Source organism: Lingula anatina, chromosome 8 (genome assembly GCF_051362555.1).
Source record: "Lingula anatina isolate TDL-2025a chromosome 8, LinAna3.0, whole genome shotgun sequence".
In the NCBI taxonomy this organism is placed as follows: Eukaryota; Metazoa; Brachiopoda; class Lingulata; order Lingulida; family Lingulidae; genus Lingula; species Lingula anatina.
In genome coordinates, this window is record NC_141774.1 from 12,244,589 (window position 1) to 12,271,191 (window position 26,603).

A 26,603-nucleotide genomic window follows, 5' to 3' on the forward strand; every position below is an offset into this window, starting at 1 on the left:
TATGAATATATTGCAAGCCACCATTCTTAATTTATTTGAAGCAGTGGCATTGCGTTAGCTGTGACAAAACAACACAATTCAACCTCTCCGCTTGAAGTCGCCACCAGTCCTGTTGACCGATGCAGTGCTAACGTGTTGCAGACTTATCTTGTCAGTTTGCAGACAATTGGCGTTGGTCAAGAGAGATAAACATCGGTAGCTCAATTACCTGTAGCTTGGGATAACTGAAAAAATCAAAATGGCGAGCGTTTCCTACCACATCGCCAACTTACTGGAGAAGGTAAGTCGCCGGCTCTACTCATGGAGTCCGCCATCTTGGATTGTTTCCTTGTTTCGTCGTAAATAATAATAGGCGTTTTTTTTCCAATAAAACAAAGACTGATGCAAGATGTGAATAAATGTCTGTCTTGTTTTTAATGGGGTCCCGAATTCAACTGGAAATCGTGCTGTACGAATGCCACGAAGACTTGTTCTAGAGTTGTTTTAAACTTTTTTGATCATTGTATTTTGACACATGACAAGTGCACTATGGTATCTGTCACCGAAAATACTTCACTGGCTTAATTTTATTGTTTCATTTCACAGTAACACCTCTGTCTGATTATAATCAGGTCTGTTTTCCTGATTGCCAGATTGCCTCTTCAAAGACCATGCTAATTCAACCAAGCTGAAAAAAATTAGTTATGGTCAGCATAGCAAAAAATATACTAGTATTTACTTGTCCAAGTATGCTATCTGAAGGAGATTTTAGGATGTTTCCTCTTTTTCACTTTTTGAATCAGGTTATACAATAATCTGGACAGCCTGTTTCGTGCTGTCATCATATTTGAAGATTGCATTCAGTTATACAAGGACCTTTATTTCATGTAAAATATCAGAGCAAAATAAAATATACATTGATTTTTCCAGTGTAACACATCTGCACTTGTTTGGCTAAATGGTGTCAGTTGTTAAAGTATGATACTGTAAAATATCACATCCGCTTTTATATAAAGCATTATATGACTAGGACATCTTAATAATCTGAAGGTACATTGTCCCAAAGGTTCATTGGTCTGACAATTGTAGGCACAAGCCTCTGAAAACTTTATTGCTAGTACACTATACACTTTATTAATGCATTAATTCAGACTGCCAAAACTTCAAACCAACAAACCTTCAGACTAATGCTACAAGTAAGTGCTCTATTGTTTGTCAACATCTAAGAAAACAATAACTTTTTTAGCCATCTATACACGAGATACAGTGAGGAAAAAAATTAACAATTTCTCCATGTTTGCAGATGACGTCCAGTGACAAAGACTTTCGTTTCATGGCAACCAATGACTTGATGGCAGAACTTCAGAAAGACTCCATAAAACTGGATGATGACAGTGAGAGAAAGGTGGGACATCAGTAACCCTAGCCCCTCCCCTTATCCCTGCCCACTTAAGAGTGACAGGTGTCAATCAAAAGTCTGGACTACGTATCATTTAGTAAATTTTAGTCAAATGCTAATTATAAACATGCCTAAATTCAGCTTAAGAGAATGTACTACTTTCACTGTGTGTTAACATGGTTATAAAAATTTCCTCTCTTTTTAGCATGCTCAAGAAGTCTAATTTTTTTCTAGGTGGTAAAGATGTTGCTAAAACTGCTAGAAGATAAGAATGGAGAAGTACAAAACTTAGCAGTAAAATGGTATGATTTTAATTGAATGTACTAGTGGATTGATTTTGTTGAAAAGAAAAATTCTTTAACCAACCAGATTGGTACATGTTTGAAAATTCTTAAAACAGCCAGATATTTGGGCCAGCAGCTATGAAAATTTTGCACTACTGAAGGAAATTTTGTCAGACTGGCTGTAAATTTATAATGGTGGCTCTTAATATTATTGCCAGTAAGGGGCTGACACAATTTTCTATCAGTCCTTGAAATATCTTATCCGCCATGAATGGTAGGATAGCCAGTTCCATAATGTCTACAGACTTGACGATGATTAAGACTACAATAATAATAGTAATAATAATTATTATTGTAAGCCAAAGTGATAACTGTAGTATGTCATGGGTTCATAAGTATACAGAAAAATACTGGTACCTGGGGTTACCGTAGCGCTAGCAATTTTTTTGGCTTAGCCAAATCACCACATTTTTGTCAATTTGTTATCAAAATGGTAGTAATTTGACTAAAACAAGTCAAGTCAGGCCTTTTTTCTTTAGCCAATTTAATTCAGTTTTAGCATTTGGCTAAATTGGCGAGTGTTAGCGCTACCCCAGGGTACTGAACTTAGCTGTAAAACAGATTTTTTTACTCCACGATAGCTACATTTTCACTCTATCAGTCTGTAGTGTGTCTAGCACTCATGTCATAAAGGCTCAGTCCTGACCATTACCCCTGTTTACTTCCAGTCTTGGTCCACTGGTGAACAAGGTGAAGGAGTTCCAGGTGGAGACCATAGTAGACACACTGTGTAGTAATATGATGTCAGACAAGGAACAGCTCAGAGATATATCCAGCATAGGTGAGGAGGAAGTGCATGAACATGCACACAAAGACACACACATACACAGGCGCACACACACACACAGACGCATGCATGTGCATACACATACACACAGACATATGCACCCGTACGAACTCATACTTGCACACACACTTGCACATCCATATTTGCACACGCATACATACACACACAATCACCAGTGCATGCATGCACGGAAACATTAAGAAGCACAAGCGAGGTAGCAAAGCATGCACTCTGCCACATATGCAGTACAAATGAATATATGCATATAACCAGTACACATGTGCGTGGGCTAGCAGTATGTGCAGGTATAAAAATGCACAAGTCAGCTTTAAGCATAAAATTGCACACAAAAATTTGTTTTGGAAAGAAATAATTGTAAGTAACAGCTTCATGTCCCTTATTTTAATTGGGAAATGTCAGACATTATTCCAGTAACTTTTCAGATCTTTTTAGCAGGTGATAAAAAATATGCCTTGCACCATATGGTTGAATAAGAAATGTTTAAGAACTTCATTGCAGGTTTGAAGACGGTGATAAGTGAGCTACCGCCCTCATCCACTGTTCTAGCCGCCAGTATATGCAAAAAGATTACAGGGAGATTAACCAGTGCCATCGCTAAGGTAGCCTCTTGCTGTTGATGAAATAAAATGATTTTAGCAAATGGAAGAAACATGTTTTTTGAAATTTTCTACCAATGAGGCATGATAAACTAAGTCAAGTCAGTGAGTGGTGTAATTTATTTTTAGGAATCTGATTGTTAGAAATATTAAATTAATCTTCCAGCAAGAAGATGTCTCAGTCCAGCTTGAGGCCTTGGACATCTTGGGGGATTTGCTCAGCAGATTCGGAGGTAAGGCACTGTGGACAATTCATAAGTATTTTTTATCTTAAAAAAGCATTGACATATTTCTTGAATGCAGACCTTTTGTCATGAAGAGTACCTTGTTTCACCAGAATTCAAACTCTTTATTATGCAGAGACTTCTTAGTGTCAGATTAAATGCCTGAAACCTTCTGTCTTTCATGAATAAAAAAATGCTATTTTTAGTCAAAGAGTCTGAGAGTAACAGATGTTGTACACATAAGATGTGCTGTTTTCTAGAATTTGCAATTTTTTTCATAATAATTGTAATTATTTGAATTATTATATTACGTTTATTGCTCAGAAAGCTGTTGTATTTGGCAGTGAGAAGACAGTAGAATTATACCATTTAGAGCTTAATTAACTACACAAGAATTATTTTACATATGTTATCTGGTATTATTTCAGGTTTGTTACTTTCTTTCCACCCCTCAATCCAGCAAGCTTTGCTGCCTCAGTTGTCCAGCCCAAGACTGGCTGTTAGGAAGAGGGCTATTTTGGCTATAAGTAAGTAGTTTTAAATAAATAAATAAATGAATATGATATTTTTTAATGTAGAAATATTTTTCACACAGGACAAATTTAGAATGAAAAAACAAAGGGCCATTTTTTGGCTATAAGTTGGCATTTGAAAACAACAGACGGGAAAAGTAAGTTCACAAGCAGAAGTAGTATTCATACAGGAACTATTTTGAAGGGAAAGTGGTCTTACAAGTGTATGACTGGATTTCTTAGAAACTACAAGTTTGTGTGACTAAGGTATTAGTGTCTTATCTTCAAAAGTTATGTTAGACTATGAGCGGGGGGGGGGGGGGGGGGTGCATTTTGTCTGGAAAAGGTCATCTCTGAGTCAAAATTTGATCCAAGTTCTCGTGTCTCAAGTTGTTCCAACTAAATAGGCAGGTTAAAAGGTCCATTATTCTCCAAAGAAAGAACAGAAACTCCTTTTGAAATTGCTGGCTACCTGCCTGTCTATTTGAGCAACATTTGTCTCTGTATTTGTTTCTATCCAGAACTTGTGTTTCAGGTCACTTGGTGATGAGTTGCAACAACAGTTTGTTTGTGGAGTTGATTGATTTCCTGTTGAAAGCATTGTCCAAGAATGCATCTACATCTACCACTAGAACTTATATACAGTGCATAGGAGCCATCAGGTAATGAGAAGTTAAGATAAATGACTCGATCAATTAATGACTCAATCTTCGCAGTGGGGCAAATTTATGTCTCACAGATTTTTAATTTTTGAATTGTTCAAATTGTTTTTCTGTGTAGCATTTGCTGGGCTTTTACTGTTATGATAAAACTGTATGGTAGCCACTTTTTCAGTTTTGTTTCTGTCACTCAGGAATGATCCAATTTATAACCTTAAAAAATACGTCTGTAAAATTCACATTTCTCCACATTGAAAAGATCGAGTCATCTTGTGTACTTTATTTTAGACAGAACTAAATAGCACTTTAAGAAATCTTTCAAGACCTTCGCCAAGGACAAATGCAATGAAAAATATTAAATCAGAAATTTAAGGAAACCTGTATTCTGTATTAATTGAATTTGATTTATATTTCCAGTCGTCAAGCTGGCCACAGGATAGGAGAGCATCTCGAAAAAATTGTTCCACTTATCGTGAAATTTTGCAAAGTTGAAGACGATGAGTTGAGGGAGTATTGCATTCAAGCTTTCGAATCCTTTGTAAGAAGATGCCCCAAAGAAATTTCTCCGCATATTGGCACGGTAAGTTCAAAGGGCAGCGGTCATGACTGGTGTTTAAATGAGGAGAGAGACGGGGACTTGCCTCTCTGCAAAACTAACGTTGAGCGCTAGTTCAACTTTTTTGACTGAAAATTATCATTTTCATTGACCATAGATTAATTAGTAGTGGCTTATTTTTAATTACTAAAAATACTTATAGTAAAGACCAATATTTGACTCAACTTCTTTATTTCTTTTTTTGAATTATTTTTTACTTAATGATATTTTTATGAAAAACTGGGCCTAGATTGGCCTGTTTCACATCTCAGAGGCACGTCTTGACTTCCAGAAAACATTTAGTAGATCTTCTCAAGTTTCAAATATTAGAGTTAATATTTTTGCCTTTTTATGTGCATGACAATAATGAAAACAGATTGAAACCACGATTTTTCCAGAAATCCATATATTTGTGTGTTGTCCCCCACCCTCTCCCCAAGCCTCCATTTATAACGGCATTCCTTTAATGTTTCCATCTTCAAATTTTCAGTACCTCTTTCAATACTGTAATAAAGGTTTCCTTATTTTGATTTTTAGATCATAACCCTATGTCTAAGCTATATTTGCTATGACCCAAATTACAACTATGACGATGAAGATGATGAAGACACTATGGAAATGGAGGCAGATGAAGACGAAGAGGGGTAGGTAGTGCTTGCTGGAATAGAGGAGGGGGTGAAGAGTGTATGATGGAATTGAAATGTTTAAACGTTTTTTAAAAGAATAAAATGAAATTATAAAAACAAAAAGAGAACATGTGGGTAGTGCTTGCTGAACCAACCATTGGATTTTTTTCAGCTGTAACATGTGCTCCAATTTTCTTAAAGAATGTTCAGACTAAATGTTAAAGACTTTTTTTTTTTTATTATATTTTGAAAATCTGATGTTTATGTTCTTATTTGTAATAGGAAACCTGTAAGATGAAAAGTATTTGTCACAGACTGACATATGTATGGATTATCTCTGGGCTGCAGTTAATGAATATTTGTGCATACATATAACCACATAATCACCTCTGCAGTGTTGTGATTGGCTACCATGAATCCTTAGCTGATTATTTTTCTCTTTCCCCCGCAGGAGTGATGACGAGTACAGCGATGATGACGACATGAGCTGGAAGGTCAGACGTGCGTCCGCTAAATGTCTGGACGCCATTATTAGCACCAGGCACGAAATGCTGCTTGACCTGTACAAAAATGTTTCCCCAACTCTGGTCAATAGGTTTAAAGGTATTTAAAGAAAATAATTAAGTAAGTGTGAAATAAGGAGAGAAATTTAAAAAGAGTGAAATAAGAAATAAAGTAAATTTACTGAACTCTTGATGCCCATTTAAAGTACATTTCAAAGTAATTTTTTTTTCTTCAAGTTAAAATTAAACTTTTGTGAAAATACTAAGTTGAAATTATTATACCAATGTTAAGTAAAAAGTTTTTCTCAGTCACTGGGAGTATTTTTCAAGAACTGCTGTATGTAATTATTTTATCTTCAGAACGAGAAGAGAATGTGAAGTCAGACATATTCCATGCATACATCTCTCTACTGAGGCAGACCAGGCCGACAGTGTCTGCAGACCCTGATGCCATGGAGCAAGGAGAGGGGTAAGTGTCAAGTATTGTGTTAGAGGAGACACAGCATTGTGATTTGTCCCTCTGCTGATTGTTACATTGTTACATAATTACAACCCAGTGGCTACCAGAGACTGCTAATGACGTTGATACATACAATTTTACCTTCCAGGCCAGTCATCATGCTGCAGTCTCAGATCCCTTCCATCATCAAGGCCATCCACAAGCAGTTGAAGGAGAAGAGTATCAAGACGCGCCAGTGCTGCTTTGCTCTGCTCACAGAGCTGGTGCAGGTGCTTCCCGGGGCTCTCACGGATCACATACAGGCCTTGGTTCCCGGAGTGATCTTTTCCTTAGGGTAGGCGGTCATACATAATTGTTTCTTCCAACAGGCGATCTCTCTCTCTCTCTCTCTCTCTCTCTCTCTCTCTCTCTCTCTCTCTCTCTCTCTCTCTCTCTCTCTCTCTCTTAGGTACCGATTAAAAATGTTTTTTAATATCCTACATTGTGTTATTTCATAGTGACTGTAAATGATACTAACCACAGAATAAATCTATAGAAATAATAGTAATGAAAGAAAGCTTCTGGACATAATCCACATTCCAGCTCCATCTGTGGTAACCAGCTGGCTAGAGGCCACTCTGTAGTTGAATGGAATTCACTGTCATTATTTCATTTCAGAGACAAGAACTCCAGCTCCAACATGAAGATAGACACTTTGTCTTTTCTGAACTGTCTGATGTCACATCACATCCCGACCGTATTCCACCCACATGTACCCGCTCTCATCAAGGTGAGTATTCCAGCCACATGTACCTGCTCTCATCAAGGTGAGTATTCCACCCACATGTACCCGCTCTCATCAAGGTGAGTATTCCACCCACATGTACCCGCTCTCATCAAGGTGAGTATTCCACCCACATGTACCTGCTCTCATCAAGGTGAGTATTCCACCCACATGTACCTGCTCTCATCAAGGTATTCCACCCACATGTACCCGCTCTCATCAAGGTGAGTATTCCACCCACATGTACCCGCTCTCATCAAGGTGAGTATTCCACCCACATGTACCTGCTCTCATCAAGGTGAGTATTCCACCCACATGTACCTGCTGTCATCAAGGTGAGTATTCCACCCACATGTACCCGCTCTCATCAAGGTGAGTATTCCACCCACATGTACCTGCTGTCATCAAGTTGAGTATTCCACCCACATGTACCCGACTCATCAAGGTGAGTATTCCACCCACATGTACCCGCTCTCATCAAGGTGAGTATTCCACCCACATGTACCCGCTCTCATCAAGGTGAGTATTCCACCTACATGTACCTGCTCTCATCAAGGTGAGTATTCCACCCACATGTACCCGCTCTCATCAAGGTGAGTATTCCACCTACATGTACCCGCTCTCATCAAGGTGAGTATTCCACCCACATGTACCTACTCTCACTTAGGTATTTCTCTCTAAGCTAAATGCCAAAATTTTTCAAAAGTGAATTTGAACATATGGCTCAAAAACGTTGCTCTTGCACATTTCAGTTATTCAGGTATCTAATCTATAAAGTTAGAATCCAGACATTTTAAAATATTACACGTCCGGAACTTTAAATTGATTATATATGTCCAATATTTCAGCCTATAGTGGCAGCAGTGGCAGATCCCTTCTATAAGATCACATCAGAGGCTCTCCTTGTCACCCAACAGCTGGTGAAAGTCATCAGACCCCTAGGTAGGTGTGCAGGGCTCGACATTAGCGCCTGTCCGCCTGTCCGGGACAGGTAAAAATTCAGTTCGGACAGGTGAAGTTGCAGGGTTGGCTGTCCGACGGACAGGTCATGTTTTATGAGAAATTTGGATCAAAAATCTTTAAAAAAATCATTTTTTGTTGCATACTAACGTCTTTTTGCCTCTTCCTAGACAACATTGAAAAGAGTGACCTACTTTTGGCACAAAACACATGCAGTCGCAAAACGAAGTCTGAGCAAACTTACCGCCAAATTATGAAAGTGAACACCCTCCAGAACTTCATCGGACAAAATTTATTCACATATCAGGTTCACTACTGAACATTTATTTAGTTAAAATCTACGTGCTCTAGTAATAAAGACACTTCCAAAAACAGAAACTACACAAGTACTGGGATGAACTGGCTATATCTAGTTCGTTGTCAAGGCAACATACTGCCTGTCAATCAAACACGTGGTATGCTATCTACTCACTATAGAAAGTGAAATCTTTGGGACTGAAGATCTTGTTGAAATGTTGTTTATTTGCCAAAATATAACCTGAAATTTTGTATGATGCTTTCTTTAATGACTCTAGCATCACCTCTGTTATTTACAGTTTAAAATTTAGTGCTGGAATATGATAAATTAACATTGCTCTCATATACCAGTGTTATATTGATGTAAGGAAGAAATAAGTAATAACAAATATGAGAATTTAAATAGAAAGAAGGGGAACCTTTTTATGCTGATTTTATTTAATTCATATATTTTTTAAAAATCAAACATGTGATAACCCCTTAAGAAGTTAAATTGTTGACATAAATATAAGTAAAGTATTATAAAATGAATATAAAATAATGAATAAATAAAATAATATATATAATTTTCATTGAACTTTATTCAAATATTATAAAATTTGAATATTTTTATAAAATTATTTTAACAGTACCACCTCCCCACTTCCCGCTCAGGTTTTTTTTTTTTTTTTTTTTTTTTTTTTTTTTTAGCTTTGGTTAAACTTCATGTGAATCTGTTATCAAATTGCAGACTTATAATTAGTAGACCCTGTACCCCAAATCCTAGAAGAAGCCCTGATGTTAAATATCAGACTTATATGCAAGATTAAATCTTCAGGGGTTCACAAGTATGAAAAAACAACTTTTTATCTGAACATAAATTCACTTTAAGGTGCATTTTCGGGGCTCATATGACTGAATGTTTTGGTAATATATACATTAATTTAAATGTATGACTACACGTATTAATTGACAAAGTTCAAAGGTATGAATAGAAAAAAATATTGGTTTTGTGGACAGGTTGGATTGAAAATCGGACAGGTCAAATATATGAGCACCTGTCCGAAGGACAGGTGCTCACAAAAGTTAGTGTCTAGCCCTGGTGTGACCTGTAGTTTATGCTGTAGTGACACTTGATATAGGGGTGGCATTGTCTTGATACACCTAGCTTATGCTGCAGTGATTCGTGGTATAGAAATGTCATTATAGCAGTGCCTTGCCCCTTTTACAGGAATGAGAGTTTTCAGACTATCGGCAGATTTTAAACTTTAAAAGGAGTCAAAAAAAATCATTTTGAGATCTATGCAGATCTGCAATAGAAAATGGGGGGGGGGTCTGGATTCCATGCCATATTTTCAGACTTTTTAACTGTCCATTTTATCTCTGCTTTTCATGAATCCTCATTGGCCTTTGACCTTAAGATGTATCCTCCATCCCTCATCAACCTACCCCCATTACTTCACCCACCTTCATAAATGGTATCTTATTTGGGGGGGTCTAGGTTCCTTTTATAGTCTTTGTTGGTTTGTAAGTTTACAGCCTAACTTTGACTTAGGGGTTGATTTTGATCAAACGTTCAGTATGTCAGAAATGGGCTTACTTACAATCTACTTCGACGTAGTTGTTATCTTTTCATTAATTAATTACAAAATTATAAAAGCAAGCAAAGATCTGCCTTGATAGAGGTCTACCCACTCTGATGGTATTTAATGTAAATTTTTGCTCTATTTTTCTCTCTTGCAGATAGTATCACAAACTTTGACTTCACCCAGTATGTGTGGCCAGTATATCAGTGTACACTGGGCAGGTTGAAGGCAGCTGACATTGACCAGGAAGTGAAGGAGAGGGCCATTTCATGCATGTAAGTTCACTATGAGGTGTGTTTACATTTGTTATAGGGCGGCGCTTCTTGGTACAAGCTGTGATTATCAAAGAGAGGGTCATTTCATGAATGGAAGTTCAGACACTTAGAGACATGTTTTCATGTCACAGGGTGCCAGGTTGCAAATAGATTTGAGTTCTAAGAACTGCTATTCATTGAAATCAGTGTTGCACATGACAGTTATATATTGCACACTGTTCAACACTTTGTGTTTAAAAGAGACAAAAGTCTTTGCATGTTAATATTTGTATGAGAAATCATCCACAGCACTCCACATTTTATTTCCTTCTTTTCTAGGGGTCAGGTGATCTGTAACCTTGGCGACAGTCTCAGTGCGGAACTGGGCACCTGTTTGCCCATCTTCCTGGAACGGCTGAAGAATGAGATCACGCGACTGACCACAGTCAAGGCTTTGACCATGATAGCCGGGTCACCACTAAAGATTGACCTCAGGCCAATCATGGTAATTAGAATGTTTTCATTTTAAATCTAATTTAAGAGATGTTTGTGGATCGGATTTTGCAACTGGATTTTGTTGTTAATAGTAAACGCAATTAACAAAAAGAAATTACTTGATTGAGCTGTGATATTAATATAACTGGAAACAATTAAGAAAAACATATTTTCTCTGAGACTTAGCATGTGTCAGATTAAGTTTTTTAAGAGTTACCACTTTGAGCAAAGCCAGACCTTTTTTTTTTAATATAATTTAAATTTATAATTTAAAATTAGTATTTTTTACTTTTTATTAATTTAATTTATATAATTTTCAATCCAGAGCGAGGGAATACCAATTTTAGCTTCTTTCCTAAGGAAGAACCATCGTGCTCTAAAACTGTGCACTTTAACTTGTTTGGACGTCATGGTTAAAAACTATGGTAAGTGAACAAACTGTTTACTGACAGTGCCCTCAAGTATTAATCATGTACAAATAATTCCTTTGGATCTTATAAAGTTACCTTAATACTGACAGAATGCTTCATTTTGTATAGTTTTATGAAATTTCTTTGCATGATGACTGTTCAGTAGCTTTATCACTTCTGAGACAGTTGCAGAGAAGCTGTCAAAACAGTAATCAAGCAAAGTATACTGTGGATCTGTACAAAATAATTTTTTTCTTTTTAGTGTCTTATCACAATATTTATTTGAATTTGCAACTAAAAGTTGGATGATACAGTAATAGTACTAAAATTGCTATAATGATAATAATAAAAGATACAGCAAAGAACATTGAAATACATTCTCTAACACATTTTCTAGAGATGCATTAAACGTGAAATTTGTAGACTGAATATAGTTGCTTAGTTTTTTTTTTTTTTTTTTTTTTTTTTTTTTTTTTTTTTTTTTTTTTGCTAAAATGTTTTCAACCTCTGTGATAATAGACTGGGTTCCCATGCCTAGCTGGATCCATCTGGATCGGTCTAACTCCCTGGGGAGTCTCACTAAATTGCTATCAACTAACTGGCTGAAAAGTCTGTCACGCCTACCGAATCAGCTAGGGGGTAAAGATGATTACCCCCTAACAGCTTTACTAGGCGTGGCAGACATTTAAGCAGGTCAAGTTGATAACAATTTAGTGAGACTCCCCAGGGAGATAGATCAATCCAAATATCTGAGTGTGTGAATGGTCCCCTAGATGTCCTGTATAACCCTTACGAAAAAGTCCTATAGGATCCTATAAGATCCTATAGGATCTTATAGGACTTTTTCGTTAGGGAATGTACCATACCCAGTAAGTACACAGTTCCTCATTGCAAGTGGTGTAACAGTTTTGGTGTAGAAGCTTGTTAATATGTAAAGCTGTACTGGGTTTAACTTCAGGGAATGCCTTGACTACAGCCATGATAGCTGACATCATGAAGGAACTCCCACCTTTGATCAACGAGGCCGACCTGCATATTTCCCAGGTAGGTTAAAATCTCTGTTTTTGTCAGGTAGGTGAAATCTTCGGGTCTTTTTCAGCATGTGAAATCTCATGTTTCTCAAGTTGATGAATTGTGCATTTTTTAGGTAGATGAAAAAGATTATGATGTCAAATCACATTAATGAAGTTTGTTATTTTAAATAATTGATGAAAAAGATTATGATGTCAAATCACATTAATGAAGTTTGTTATTTTAAATAATTTTTCATTTTGTGTACACAAGGAAACACACACACATTTATGCATGGAAACATGCACACACACACACTGTGTCTGTCCATATTACAAAGTGAATGAAAATTGCACATTTCTGCTTCCCATTACAAGTGCATGATTCATTATTAAATACAATTATCTTGACCTTCCAGTTAACCCTGAGCTTACTGACATCTGTTTCCCACATCCACAAAGGATCCATGGCGGACATACAGTCTGGAATACTGCCCCAGATCCTGGTGTTGGTGAGATCTCCTTTGTTACAAGGTAGGGGATTTTACATATATACTGATAGTCAATGAAAACGCATCAGAAATCTTTCTTGTACTTTTTTAACGAGAATCGATTCCAACCATATAAACGAGTACAAATGCACTTGTTTGGTCATAAGAGAGTCACCTTGTTTGACTGAATAATGGGTCATATTTCACACATAAACTGTTATTTTCTTAATGTGCCAAATGAACTTTAATGTAAGTTGATAAATAAATGATGCATTTTCATTGATTGTCAGTATATATATATATATATATATTTTTTTTTTTTTACACATTTTAATTATTATTACAGGGGTGATATATTACCAAATATTGGCAGATTTCTGACTTTTTGGTAAGCTAGAAATTTCTGCGAGGTTATTCTACGCTAAACATTCTTTGCTCTTCTCTAGGTGTTGCCCTGAACTCTTTGCTGGAGTTTTTCCAAGCTCTGGTAAACTGTGGGTTGGCTGGTATGGGCTTTAGACAGCTACTTCAGATGTTAACAGCACCAGTGTATCACCCTTCATCTGCTACACAGCCAGCTAACTCAACCCTGGCCGTTCACAAACAGGTATGTTTGTTGTAGGGCACAAGAAATAATTAAGCCATAAGCTGAAAGTGTGCGGCACTGCACTGTTCAAGATGTGGAAATTGAATCAAACATGCATGCGCACCTAGATGCAGGTGGCGCTGCTGCAGGTGGCACTGCTGGGACTCGTGCAATTTACTAGGCAGCGGGCATTGTGTGATGCGTTTAAATCAGATTATCAATGTTAATCTCCACATAAAAATATTCTATAACATAACACAGTTCAGGGGGGGGATTAAGGCAGTCTTCAGAGTCTTCTGGAAGACGGTCAGATTTTCAAGTTTACATCGACAGGTATGTAATTTTCTGTCGGAAGAAGGTCAAAAATGGATGATGGATCAGCAAAGAAAATTTGGAAGACTGTCAGAAAATATCTCTGGATCTAACCCTGCATGTTCTACCCTGGTGGTGGGGCATGTTTTCAAAAGTCTCTTTGAATCATTTTGAATCATGTTGAATTTCTGAGCCTTCTCTATTGTCTCTCATTCCTGTACAACTTTTAGGAAGCAAACTGGACAAAAACATTTCACTAGCGGGTAGTAAGAGATATTATCAAAAAATCTCTTTGACTACACCTACACTTTTTTTTACAATACCCACAATGAGTTTACTCAGCAATAGCTGTATACATCTGTTTTGTCCTTTTATTTATAATTGTTGCCGACAGTGTCGTCGGCAATTTTTGTTTCATTTGTTTGTGTTGTTCGTCATGTTTACTTTGTGTTGTCTCGTCTTGGTGTGAGTGGCGCCCTCATATGTTGGATGATTGGTGTTCTGTTGAGTGGTAATAAAACGTCACCATGTATTGTCATGGTTGGAACACGCCTAGTACTGTACGCGAATGAGTGGAGGCAGCATTGTTATGTATGTATTTAGTTATTTTATATATGTGTTTTATTGTAATTTCTTTATTGTGATATTTGTATTAAGTTGAAATTTATATTTTGTTATTCTGTTACTTTCATTTGTTTCATTTGTTTCAATTATTTCAGTTCACCGTCATCAGTTTGTGTCAAGACGTGTGTAAATAAATGTTTATACCTCCACCGGAAAATTATGTTTTTGTATTCGCAACAATAATTATTGGTATTAAATAGCTTGTTATTTTGACATTCAAACTAAGTCCCTCAGTCTTTTTCTTCATCTGTTCATAGAAGTTAGCCAGATTCCCATTGTAATATTGAACTGTTTTAGCATGTTTTATATTTCTGATTATAGGCGTTTCACTCCATTGCCCAGTGTGTTGCCGTTCTGACAATAGCGTGTAAAAACGAGGCTTCCACGGTTGTCAATCAGTTTGTGGCAGACATAAAGGTAGGTGGCACTGCTTTGCAAGACAAACATGAAGAGAAGTAGGTTATATTGTGTTAATGCGTTAATAGTATGTACATGCCAGTTTTAGTTGTAAATCGGTCCATTGCAGGCATAAAGATAGAGGGTGCTGCTTTACAAGACAAGCTCAAAGAAGTAAAAACAATTAGGTATAATGTTGATGATATTATATGCATACCCCAGCCAGGCCTATCATTTATTTTACATTTGAATGAACTGAGAGCTTTTTAAAATGCCAAAATGTGAACTTAAGGAAACCTTTTGGTTCATGAAATAAAAAAAAGAAAAGGTGCTCGCTTTTTAGTTATTTATTGTTTTCTTTTTATGTACAGACACAGATGTGTCTGTACATATTGCCATCACCTGCGTCTGTCGTCGCCGTCGCCGTCGCCGGCGCCGTGCACTTTCCTTGTAAACACGATAAGTGGAGGGCAGTTTTACTTTTTGGGTTTATAGTTACAGAGCTGATGAATATTCATAAAACGCAGGTCAAGTTCGAAAATCAGCATGATCGGGCCATTATTGTAGAAGTTATGCTGTTTTTTCACTTTTCAACATATATGCAACCCTGTAAACACATTTTAAGGAAAACCGTTAGGCCTGTTGTCATGAAACTCACAGGAGTAATCAATCTTACTAAAACGCAGGTCAAGTTTGAAAATCGGCATGATAGGGCCACTATTTTAGTAGTTATGCTGTTTTTTCATTTTTCAGCATATATGCAACACTGTAAACACAATATAAGAAGAACAGATAGGCCAATTGTCATTAAACTCACAGGAGTGGTCAATCTTACTAAAACGCAGGTTGAGTTCGAAAATGAGCATAATCGGGCCATTATTTTAGAAGTTATGCTGTTTTTTCACATTTCCTCAGATTTCCTCAGATTTCATTCTTAGGCATGTTAATAGCCTTATTATTTAAGTAATAAGATACGTAAAAGTGTTTGTTTGACATTTCCTGCATCTTTACAACATTGTTAGTTGATTATGTAAAAATGATGGTAAACTTGTTATCGTGTATTGTGTAATAAAGTGTCAAAAATGGAAATAAACTCATATCATTGCAGTTTGTCAGATTCAATCATTCACTATGTTCAGAATCTCAGAATGGAAGAAATTGGACATTTAACACTGTTCTATTGATATTTTTCACATCTCATCAATTTTCTTAGTTGATCTTATAAAAATGGCAGTAACCTTTTAATTTTATTTTATGTTAAAAAAGTGTTAAAAATGGAAATAAACCCATTTCAGAACAGTGCAGTCTTGTTTACATTTTGGCATTTTTAAGGTGTGACTTTGAAGTTCCATCGGCCTAAAAACCTTTGTTAGTCACGTTTACTATTTGTCCATGATACTAATATTTTATTATTAAAAATTGATGGTTATTATGCTGTTAAACATTATGTAATATTGCATCAAAATTTGAAAAAAACCTATTTTGGGCACTGCTCCCAAGATGACCATTTAAGAAAAACCATGTCACTTACTGTTCTCAAACAGTACAGTTAGTATGTACAGATGTGTCTGTACATATTGCCATCACCTGCGTCTGTCGTCGCCGTCGTTGCCATCACTGTCGCTGTCGCCGGCGCCGTGCACTTTCATTGTAAACACGATAAGTGGAAGGCAGTTTTACTTTTCGAAAATCAGCATGATCGGGCCATTAATGTAGAAGTTATGCTGTTTTTTCACTTTTCAGCATATATGCAACACTGTAAACACATTTCAAGGAAAACCGATAAGCTTTTTGTCTTGAAACTCACAGGAGTAATCGATCTTACTATAACGCAGGTCAAGTTCGAAAATCGGCATGATTGGGCCACTATTTTAGAAGTTATGCTTTTTTTTTCACTTTTCAGCATATATGCAACACTGTAAACACAATATAAGAAAAACAGATAGGCCAATTGTCATTAATTCACAGGAGATGATTATGTAAAAATGATGTTAAACTTGTTATTGTGTATTGTGTAATAAAGTTTCAAAAATGGAAATAAACTCATATCATTGCAGTTTGTCAGATTCAATCATTCACTATGTTCAGAATCTCAGAATGGAAGAGATTGGACATTTAACACTGCTCTGTTGATATTTTTCCCATCTCATCAATTTTCTTAGTTGATCATATAAAAAGGGCAGAAAACTGTTAATTTTGTTTTATGTTAAAAATTGTTAAAAATGGAAAAAAAAACATTTCAGAACAGTGCTGTCTCGTTTACATTTTGGCATTTTCAAGTTGTGACTTTGAAGTTCCATGGGCCTGAAGACCTTTGCTAGTCACATTTTCTGAATATCCATAATACTAATATTTTATTATTAAAGTTGATGGTCATTATGCTGTTTAACATTATGTAATATTGCATCAAAATTTGAAAAAAAAACTATTTTGGGCACTGCTCCCATGATGACCATTTAAGAAAAACCATGTCATTTACTGTTCTCAAACTTACAGGAAAGAAACATGGGACTAAAATACAGCTTCAGTAGGAAATACAGTCTGTTTGGTAATTCTTACTGCCAGTCAAACAGTTATTTTGTGAAAATTTAATTTTTCACATATTGGCATTTTCAAGGTGTGACTTTGAAGTTCCACGGGCTTGAAGACCCATGCTAGTCACATTTTCTGAAAATCCATGATATGTATATTTTATTATTAAAAATTGACGGTCATTATGCTGTTAACCATTATGTAATATTGCATCAGAATAGAAGAAAACACAATTTTGGGTGCTGCTGCCATGATGACCATTATGGGAAAACCATGTTACTTATGATTGCCAAACTTTCAAAAAAGAAATACGGGACTAAAATGCAGTCTGAGTTGGCAAAGCAGTCTAAGTGACTTCTTTTTCTGGAAGTTATACATTTTCAAAGTGTAAACTTGTCACATATTTCAATTACATTGGTATTACCTGTTGAGGATAATTAAAATTTGATGTTGAATTTGCAGTTTAACATAATGTATTTTTGCATCAGAATTGACAGTAGCCTATTTTGTGCATAGTTATTTCCTGTTTTTTGTCTGTACATTTGACAGCTTTGCTGCCTTGTTCTGTACTGTGCATGCATGATGATTTACATGTGTAATTCTCTTCCAGAACTCCAGTTCGACAGACTCTGTGAAGTTATTTGCATTGTTGGCACTGGGGGAAGTTGGACGACATGTGTATGTCATGTTTTTATGTGTCATTGCTACTACCAATACTATCATGTATATCTTGTAGTTGCAAGCATGGCAGCTTTGTTCTCTGACATGAAAAAAGTTGAATTATTACCAAAAGCACAATAACAAGACAGGGATTTTAAAATGGCTAGTAATAGTAGATTAAAAAAAAAAACAAAACAATTATTAAGAAATTGCAAACGATTAGTTGGATTCATAGCAGAGAGTTGCTGATGATAATATGAATCTTAAAATGAAGTATGTTTTGTATTAATTTAAATTGGACTAAAAAGTTCACTGAGGACCATATTACATATTTAATTTAAAGCAAAACATGCTTTTTTGGATATTAAATGACATGTGATAGTGTTGTATGCTCACCACTGTTATTGTATCTTTTGATGAATTTTTTTGATTATTGTTTTCACTACAGAGACTTAAGTGGCCAAGGTGAATTAGAGAAGGTAATCCTTGATTCGTTCTCGTCTCACAACGAGGAGGTCAAATCTGCAGCATCGTATGCTTTAGGTGGGTAACAGAAAAAAGTTTGAATGTATCAGACAGAAAAGAATACTGAATGACCAAAAAAAGAAAACTGACTCAGTAAAAAGGAAGAAAGAAAATAAAACAGATTGGTGATTAACCTAATAAAGAAAGTAAATAAATGGATATAAAAAAGAGATAAAAAAGGGTGCACATTTACTTGAAGAAATGGAAAATGTACAATATGTCATGTAATTAAAATAAAGTAATGAAAAAATAAAAATATCAGACTTAAAAAATGGAAAATCTACATGTAAATGAATTAAAAGATAGAAAAGGATACAATGTCATGTTATATTGAAAAGAAAGAAACCATTAGATACAAATTAGTACCAAATGTAAGATTTAAATGAATGCATTAGCAAAAATAAATCTCTTACAGATTGTATATTCTCATCAGACATTGCTTTTGTATTTTAGGCAGTGTCAGTGTAGGTAACCTGCCCAAGTATTTGCCCTTCGTTCTAAAAGAAATTGAAGACCAACCAAAACGGCAGTATTTACTCTTACACTCTCTAAAAGAGGTGAGTTAAAGACGTATTTAGCACTATTATTTGATTGTCCCAGTAGAGTTTATAAAGTTGAAATGTGCACAGTTTGGGTAGGTTTCTTTAATGCTTTTTACTAGCACACAGAAACATTGGTTTTGCTGTAAGACTGCATTCCCACAGATATAAGATCGATCTATCCTCGTGGGGAGTCTCACTAGATTACTGTCAGCTTAGCTGGCTTAAATGTCTGTCCCGCCTACTAATAGCTGTAAGGGGGTAATTAACTTCTGTGCGCACTCGGCTGACAGCAATTTAAAGTGAACCCCCTGGGAGTTAGGTCGATCCAGAGGGATTGATCTAATTCTGTGGGAATGCAGTCTAAGTGTCCAGCAAAAGAACTGACAAGAAGAAAAATATGGACTGTTTTGTAATTGGTTGAGCTTTCGAGTTGCGAACATCTTTTTCTCATCATTTTCAAAGTAGGTAAATTTTTATTGTAAGTGAATGTTAATTCTTGTAATTGTTTATGAAACAATTTTATTTACCGCTGTGGAGTTTTTAAAGCTGGGGCATGATTTTTATAGATAAATTGCCTTTATTACATTTTTTATTTTTATTTTTAGATAATAAGTTCTGAATCGGCAACACAAACTTCAGTAGAGGTGCTCAAGCCATATATTGTTACAATATGGTAAGTTTTAATATATTGTTACAAAATGGTAAGTTATTGTAACAGTATGGTAAGTTTAAGTATACTGTAACAATATATTTAAATATATTGAAACAATATGGTAAGTTTTAATGTACTGTAACAATGTGTAAAGTTGAAACATACTGTTACAATATCTTGATAAGTTTAAACATACTGTTTAAACAGAAGTGCATCTGCAGAAAACTGCACCAGTGACAAATACTGTACCTTGTCATTCCACCTCAAATGCATTGAAGAAAAAGAAAAAAAAACATTTAAAAACGTTTGTTGAACATTTGCATATAAGTTAACTTTGCCATAAAATGTTGCCAAGTGTGGCAAATTATTGACATTTATTCACACTTATTTATTTGTTATTATTATTGTTAAAAAAATAATGATGAAAGTATAATATTTTACTGAATCCTTTATTAAAGAAGTAACTATCTGGAAATAATTTTTCCTAAGGGCCATGTTGTTTCACCACTGTGAGTGTCCGGAAGAAGGCACAAGAAACGTAGTAGCCGAGTGTCTGGGAAAACTTACGCTGATCGACCCAAATAATTTATTGCCTGAGCTTCAAAAACATTTGACGTCACCATCAGCCTTGACCCGGAGTACGGTTGTTACTGCTGTAAAGTTTACAATATCAGATCAGGTGAGTAGATATAATTTATACCTGAAATTAATATTGATGTGTATAATACTGGGATAGCTCTGGCTTTTTTTTTTTTTTCTTAGCCAAGTCACTACATTATTGATATGTATAATTATAGCCACAGCCACAGAGGCAACATGGTAGCCTGTCACAGATACAAACCCCAACTTGTGAAAATTTTTAGGTATATTATGCCAGTCTGCGAAATAAACGGTTGTCCGATTGCCCGGGACAACTAAAAAGTACGTCGGGCAACTTAAAATTACGAAGTTGTTGTCTGGTCGGGCAACTGAATAATTTATGGACATAAAGAGTAAATCTTTGTCAAAATCTACACAGAAAACAAAATTTTAGGTTAACCTAAATCGTTATGTTTTCCTCGAGATTCACTGTCGCAGTAACCGACCTGCTGACTTCGACGTGTTTGTGCAGAATCTCTGTTGCTATTATTAGATCTACAGTTATTTATAGCACTGCCAGTAGCTGGTCGTTTAGACAGGAAGATGACGTAATGCCTGGGGAGGGGGGGTGGTGTTATGTTTGCCGCTTTTTCATTGGTCGAAATGAAACAATGGCGGACATTACTTCAAAATCATTGTGCTTCTATCTTCCGCGTGTTTCTCTATCCAACTTTCGTCATGGAGAAGTTTCTGAAATATTTTGACGGTGCAAACCCCGGATAAAGGTTACCCTAACAAACAGCTGAGCCAGAAATGTCAAAGAAAAAGAAATTATACGAAATTAAACAGATACACGCTGAAGAGGATTTCTACCGTCACGGCAATCCAGGCGCACTTGCATTTTTGACAGCATAGCTCAGCGTGCAAAGCATGCTGTCAAGGAGATTCTTCACCTTTCGTTCAAGGCAAAACCTCACTACAGTAAGATGGCATTAAGAAGCACAAGTCCTCAGAGCAGCACGTCAAAGCGACGGCGCGAGTGCTGGCGGCTCCTGCTGCTAATCAAAGTGTCGCGGTGGACTGCTTGCATCGGCTGCAGAAGGCAGAATCTGAACGTCTAGTCTAGGAGTTTTAATGAGAACATGTAAGTTTCAATTTTTTTATTTTTTTAAATTTGTACTTGTTCTTGTTTTCTGCTTTTAAGTATTTTTAACTTCTTTTTAATAAAAGATAAAAGTGAAATTCTGATGACGATTGATTTGTTTTTAGACAAGCACTTTTTCTGGAAAGAGAAGAATTAGTCTTCCAATTTTTTTTTTTTCATTTTTATGGTACTGTATGATATTTTGTATTGAATTATTTACTTGTCTTTTCTAGCAGGAGGTAGTTACAGATTCTTTGGTTACTTCAATGGGGAATGATGAAGATGAATTTGATGAAGTAGATGAGATCTATGAAGATGGAAGAAAACAGTGTTTTTATTTTTTTGTCCTTCAGAGACTAGTATAAACCAGACATTTCATTATGTTTAATAAAGTGACATTCCTTCTTATATACAGACACTCTATATTCTGATCACCCTGTCTGTCCATGCTGTCCAACATGTCTTGTACTATATCATTATTACAAAGGTGAAGATGAATGTGATGAAGTAAATGAGATGGAGATGGCAGAAAATACAGCATTTTAATTGTTTACTATGATAATTGTACATATAATAAATTAATGTGTCCACATTTCAAACTAAGTTAATAGACTAAGAGGCAGAGAAATGGAGAATGCTATTACACTTTGCTAGCAGGAAATATATAGAAAAATATTCTTCATTTATGATTTTGGCTTGTTTTCAAATCTTTACCTGGAATGCCTTCTTTTACTAGAAAATATTCTAGTATTTGTACAATATGTATGATGATGTATAGTTGTTCTTAAAATAATTGTTTGTGGGAAGGAAGACGTAACCAAATGCTGCATTGTTGCTGTTGAGGTTCTTTAACATTAAACTGCTCATCATCTGTTTATTTGCATAAGTTAATCTGTTTAAAGCTACAAAGCGCATGTTAGCCTTCACCCCGCTGAAATAAAAAGGGATCTAGGAAGTTTTCTATTAGTTTTCTTCGATTTATTTGGGCAACCAAAAGTGAATGGGGGCAACCAAAAAATTTTAAATGGTTGTCTGATGGGACAACCACTCTAAAAAGCTTATTTCACAGACTGTTATGCCTTGTTTGAAAATATCCAAAGTTCTAATTTACTGTGTCTAGACATCCTGCAACAAAGTCACTTAATTTTTCCTATTCAGAAAGAAAAATACAACACCCTCTAAAATAAAAACGCTGTATGTTGATGTTTCTTTCTGAAATGTACAGGAAGATGTGGTCTGAGTGACAGGCCATTCACTTAGAACTAAATCTATTCATTAAATATTTTGGAAAGTTCAGGGAAGGATCAAGCAGTGATTCTTGGTTTGGATAAATTTGTTTTTAATCGAGGTTTTTATTTCTTGGTGGGGTGTGTGTGTGTGTGTGTGTGGGGGGGGGGGGGGGGGGGGGGAGGTTGATCCAGGATAGGATACCCGAGATAAACCAACTGTTACCACCACTGCCTCTTTTTCTCCCGCAAGTGGTACTTTGAAACCCACATACATCTGATTACACCTTTGGAACTAACAATATATTTATGACTTTTTTTAAAGATATTTCTTTTCTTTATTTTTTAGCCACAGACAATAGACTCACTGTTGCGAGGCTGCATCGGGGAATTCCTGAATACCATACATGATCCAGATTTGAATGTGCGTCGGGTGGCGTTGGTGGCTTTCAACTCGGCAGCTCACAACAAACCGTCTCTGATCCGAGACCTGCTGAACACCATTCTCCCCCATCTGTATGAAGAAACCAAAGTCAAGGTAACACATTAGTATTTATATATTCTTTTATTTATTTATTTATTTATTTATTAATATATATTATGGTTTGCCTTTGCAAGTAGCCTTTTCAAAATGGAATTGCCAGTGCTTTTTACGGTCAGTGTTTTTCATCATTTTAGATGTTATATAAAGTGCAGTTAGCTATTTTATGGAAAGTTATGTGCCATGAGAGAATTCCATATTATTATTATTATTATTAGTTTAATTATTTTACCTTATCACATTGAAAAGTGTAATTTTTCCTCTTTAACAGAAAGAGTTGATCAGAGAAGTAGAAATGGGGCCCTTCAAACACACAGTGGATGATGGGCTAGACATCAGAAAAGTAAGTGGACACTCCTTCTATTTTCCAGAATTTACCTAAGTTGCCTATGTTCTGATCAGTCTGCCTGTCTCTGTCATCGCTGTCGCCATTGCTGATGCTGTCCGACACATGACGTTTGCCCCATAACTGCCAAACCATTTTTTTGTTTTACTTTAAATTTACTGAGTGGCTATTTTCTGCACTATCAACGTAATATTCTGCTGCATGTCTGTACATAAGACAGCTTTGTTGCTTTTTTTCAATGATCTTCTCCATGTTCTAGGCAGCATTTGAGTGCATGTACACTCTCCTAGATGCCTGCATGGACAGACTGGACATCTTTGAGTTCCTGAACCATGTGGAGGATGGTCTGAAGGACCACTACGACATTAAGATGTTGACCTACCTGATGCTCATCCGCCTTTCTCACCTGTGTCCAAGTGCTGTGCTGCAAAGTAAGTTTTTTTTTCATATTTTATTCATTTATTTAATTGTTTATTTATTTATTTATTTTTTATTTTTTATTTTTTTTATTTTTTTAATGCCAGATGTACCTATTTAGGTTGATTTAAAATTATTTTACCTATAATTTTTTATTAATTGATGTTTACCTTTTGAATAGTTTTACCTTAATTTTAGAAAATTTTATTTGTCTTTGTGTAAGAGAATGACAAAAAAGCCCAGCATTTATTTCGAGTGAATTGAGCGATAGTGGCCTTCATAAATTTTCATCAATTCTCCAGGAATGGACCGGCTCCTGGAGCCGCTTAGGTCCACGTGCACCACCAAGGTGAAAGCCAATTCCGTGAAGCAGGAGTTTGAGAAGCAAGAAGAATTGAAACACTCTGCAATGAGAGCGGTTGCCGCACTACTGGCAATTCCAGATGCAGGTATGTAGGGTGGGTGGACCCACTGTATTTTGACTGGCATTTCCAGATGCAGGTAGGTAGGGTGGGTGGACCCACTGTATTTTGACTGGCATTTCCAGATGCAGGTAGGTAGGGTGGGTGGACCCACTGTCTTTTTACTGGCAGTTCCAGATGCAGGTAGGTAGGGTGGGTGGACCCACTGTCTTTTTACTGGCAGTTCCAAATGGAGGTATAAAGGTTGTGTGTGTGAGGGGGGATTTATTGTCATTGGCAATCCCAGATGGAGGTATGTAGGGAGAGCCACCTCACTGTTGCCTTGTCACTGGCAATACCAGATACAGGTATAAAAATTGAAGAGGTGTAGCGGTCGGGGTTTGTAGTTGTTGCAAAGGAATGATGGTAAATGTTGCTTGTACGTTTATTGTTAAGACAGTGACAAATCTATTGGAGATAAGGAAAAAGAAAAGGATGAAGACGTATTTTTTTACCAATTTAAGTTCATATATCCATCCAGATAGCTTTTTTAGGTATGATTATTTAGAATTTGTAATGTTTTACTTTTTGCATTTATTTCAGAGAAAAGCCCTCTGATGAACGAATTTCTCTCACAGATCAAATCCAGTCAGGAGCTTCAGGGTGTTTTTGAGTCCATACAGAATACGGCATCAGAAACTTCCCTCATGGATACCAGTTAAACCAGACTGTGGAAAAAACTTTATATACTACCAGAAAACTAGGGCGTGTGACACAGGGTTTTGAACCAGTTTCACAAAGGAATTTTATATTGAATGCCAGGCACAACTTTAAGACCAAAACTTTAGCCTGCGACGATACGGGATACGGCAAATAGCCTAAAACGTTAGCCGTACCTTTCTTTTTATAAAACGAACCCATTATTTCATTTAAGTGGACTGCTACTGTTTTTTTTTTTTTTTTTTTTTGATCAAAGAAGTCTTAAAATTGGTCTAAAAGTCAAGACTGGAGATTGGTCTTAGTTTAAAGACTCGTATTAAATCTATCCCTGCTCTAGCAGAAACAACTGAAATGGGCAATTTATAGTCAGAAAGACACGAATCACTTGGTCAAGAATGGCCTTGCTTTGTTTCATAAAATAAGATACCTCCTCGACTGAAATCTCCCTCGCAGACGCAGTTGTAATGTTTAAGGAAAGACAAGAAATCAGAACTTTGTTAAAGGCCAACTTGTTTTATGGTCTTGGTGTATTTGAACGGTATAGTAACATTGAGAAAACCCCTGTGGTGATTCGGGTAAAATGCGTGACAACCAGAGGGGAAGTTTATCCCAATAGAAACCAAGCCCATACTACCAACATTTGTTGTGCAACCGAAATGCTTGCAAAATGATTGTCTTTTGCTACCGCCACCAGTTTTAGCTATTGAAATGCAGAAAAATATTGAATAAAATTATATATTAAACCTGTGACATTTTACTGGTTGCATTAGGTGAACTACATATTTTGCGCGTCAAGAGAATGTTAGACGCGTATAAAACGGAAATCAAATAAATCTTTGTTAAAAATGCCCCTAAACCATTTATTTTGTATGCCCACACATCCTGCAACGCTCTTTTTGCAAATCGGACCTTAAAAACGATAAAGCCCGTTAAATAAATGCACCTGATTTTTTTTTAATGCATAACATGATTGGTGAATAGAAGAAAAAAAAACACATTTTATATATATTATATATACTCACAAGATCCTGATATTTATACCATGACTACATTTTATAGTTTTTAGGGGGAAACCCCAGTATGTTTAAAGTAAAATAAGAGTACGGCTTTGCAGGCTGAACAGATAGCGTCGACTTTCGACAGACACCTCGACACTGTGAACATGGATAGACAATACATATAGTAATACAGTGTGTGTATGAAACTTCTATTAAAATTTGGTAAACAAATGTATACAGTTTATTTAAGGACTCTCTCTCTCCCAAATGCAACAACATTTGGTCCGAATGAAAGTAAAAAAATATCGTTCAATATTCAGTATCGTGGAAATGTGTTGGGTGCGCGCAGGCTGTAAAGTCTGCTACAGTTGCCTTAGGGGTCTGCCATTTTGATCAACATTTTCACAAGTCTCAACTTTCAATTCATGTTTCATACATTGTGTGGTATAAAT

General features: G+C 36.0%; 1 protein-coding gene and 1 long non-coding RNA gene across 2 annotated transcripts; both read left to right on the forward strand.

Moving 5' to 3' along the window:
* The first annotated feature begins 74 nt into the window (after positions 1-74).
* On the forward strand, positions 75-25,900 carry LOC106167662 (cullin-associated NEDD8-dissociated protein 1-like). The gene is made up of 32 exons (XM_087019400.1): positions 75-280; positions 1,283-1,384; positions 1,613-1,680; positions 2,391-2,503; positions 3,029-3,129; positions 3,293-3,359; positions 3,779-3,877; positions 4,398-4,524; positions 4,939-5,101; positions 5,654-5,760; positions 6,194-6,345; positions 6,606-6,714; positions 6,854-7,039; positions 7,363-7,474; positions 8,317-8,410; positions 10,448-10,565; positions 10,884-11,049; positions 11,365-11,464; positions 12,408-12,493; positions 12,879-12,993; positions 13,397-13,557; positions 14,794-14,889; positions 18,011-18,078; positions 18,509-18,603; positions 19,039-19,142; positions 19,733-19,800; positions 20,269-20,458; positions 23,078-23,266; positions 23,541-23,612; positions 23,875-24,046; positions 24,335-24,481; positions 25,037-25,900. The coding sequence occupies exons 1-32, from the start codon at positions 239-241 to the stop codon at positions 25,153-25,155; spliced, it is 3,708 nt and encodes a 1,235-aa protein (XP_086875526.1). The 5' UTR covers positions 75-238; the 3' UTR covers positions 25,156-25,900.
* Positions 20,477-22,457, forward strand: LOC147760359 (uncharacterized). Its single transcript, XR_015335720.1, has 2 exons — positions 20,477-21,502; positions 21,736-22,457. It is a non-coding gene; the product is annotated as an uncharacterized LOC147760359 (long non-coding RNA).
* Positions 25,901-26,603: the final 703 nt, after the last annotated feature.

Bases quoted from the DNA above. Each gene is read 5' to 3' on its own strand.
- LOC106167662 (XM_087019400.1), top strand. From the start codon at position 239: ATGGCGAGCGTTTCCTACCACATCGCCAACTTACTGGAGAAG. The intron at 1,681-2,390 runs GTATGATTTTAA...GTTTACTTCCAG, and splicing joins CAAAACTTAGCAGTAAAATG to TCTTGGTCCACTGGTGAACA. The intron at 19,143-19,732 runs GTGAGTTAAAGA...TTTTATTTTTAG, and splicing joins TCTTACACTCTCTAAAAGAG to ATAATAAGTTCTGAATCGGC.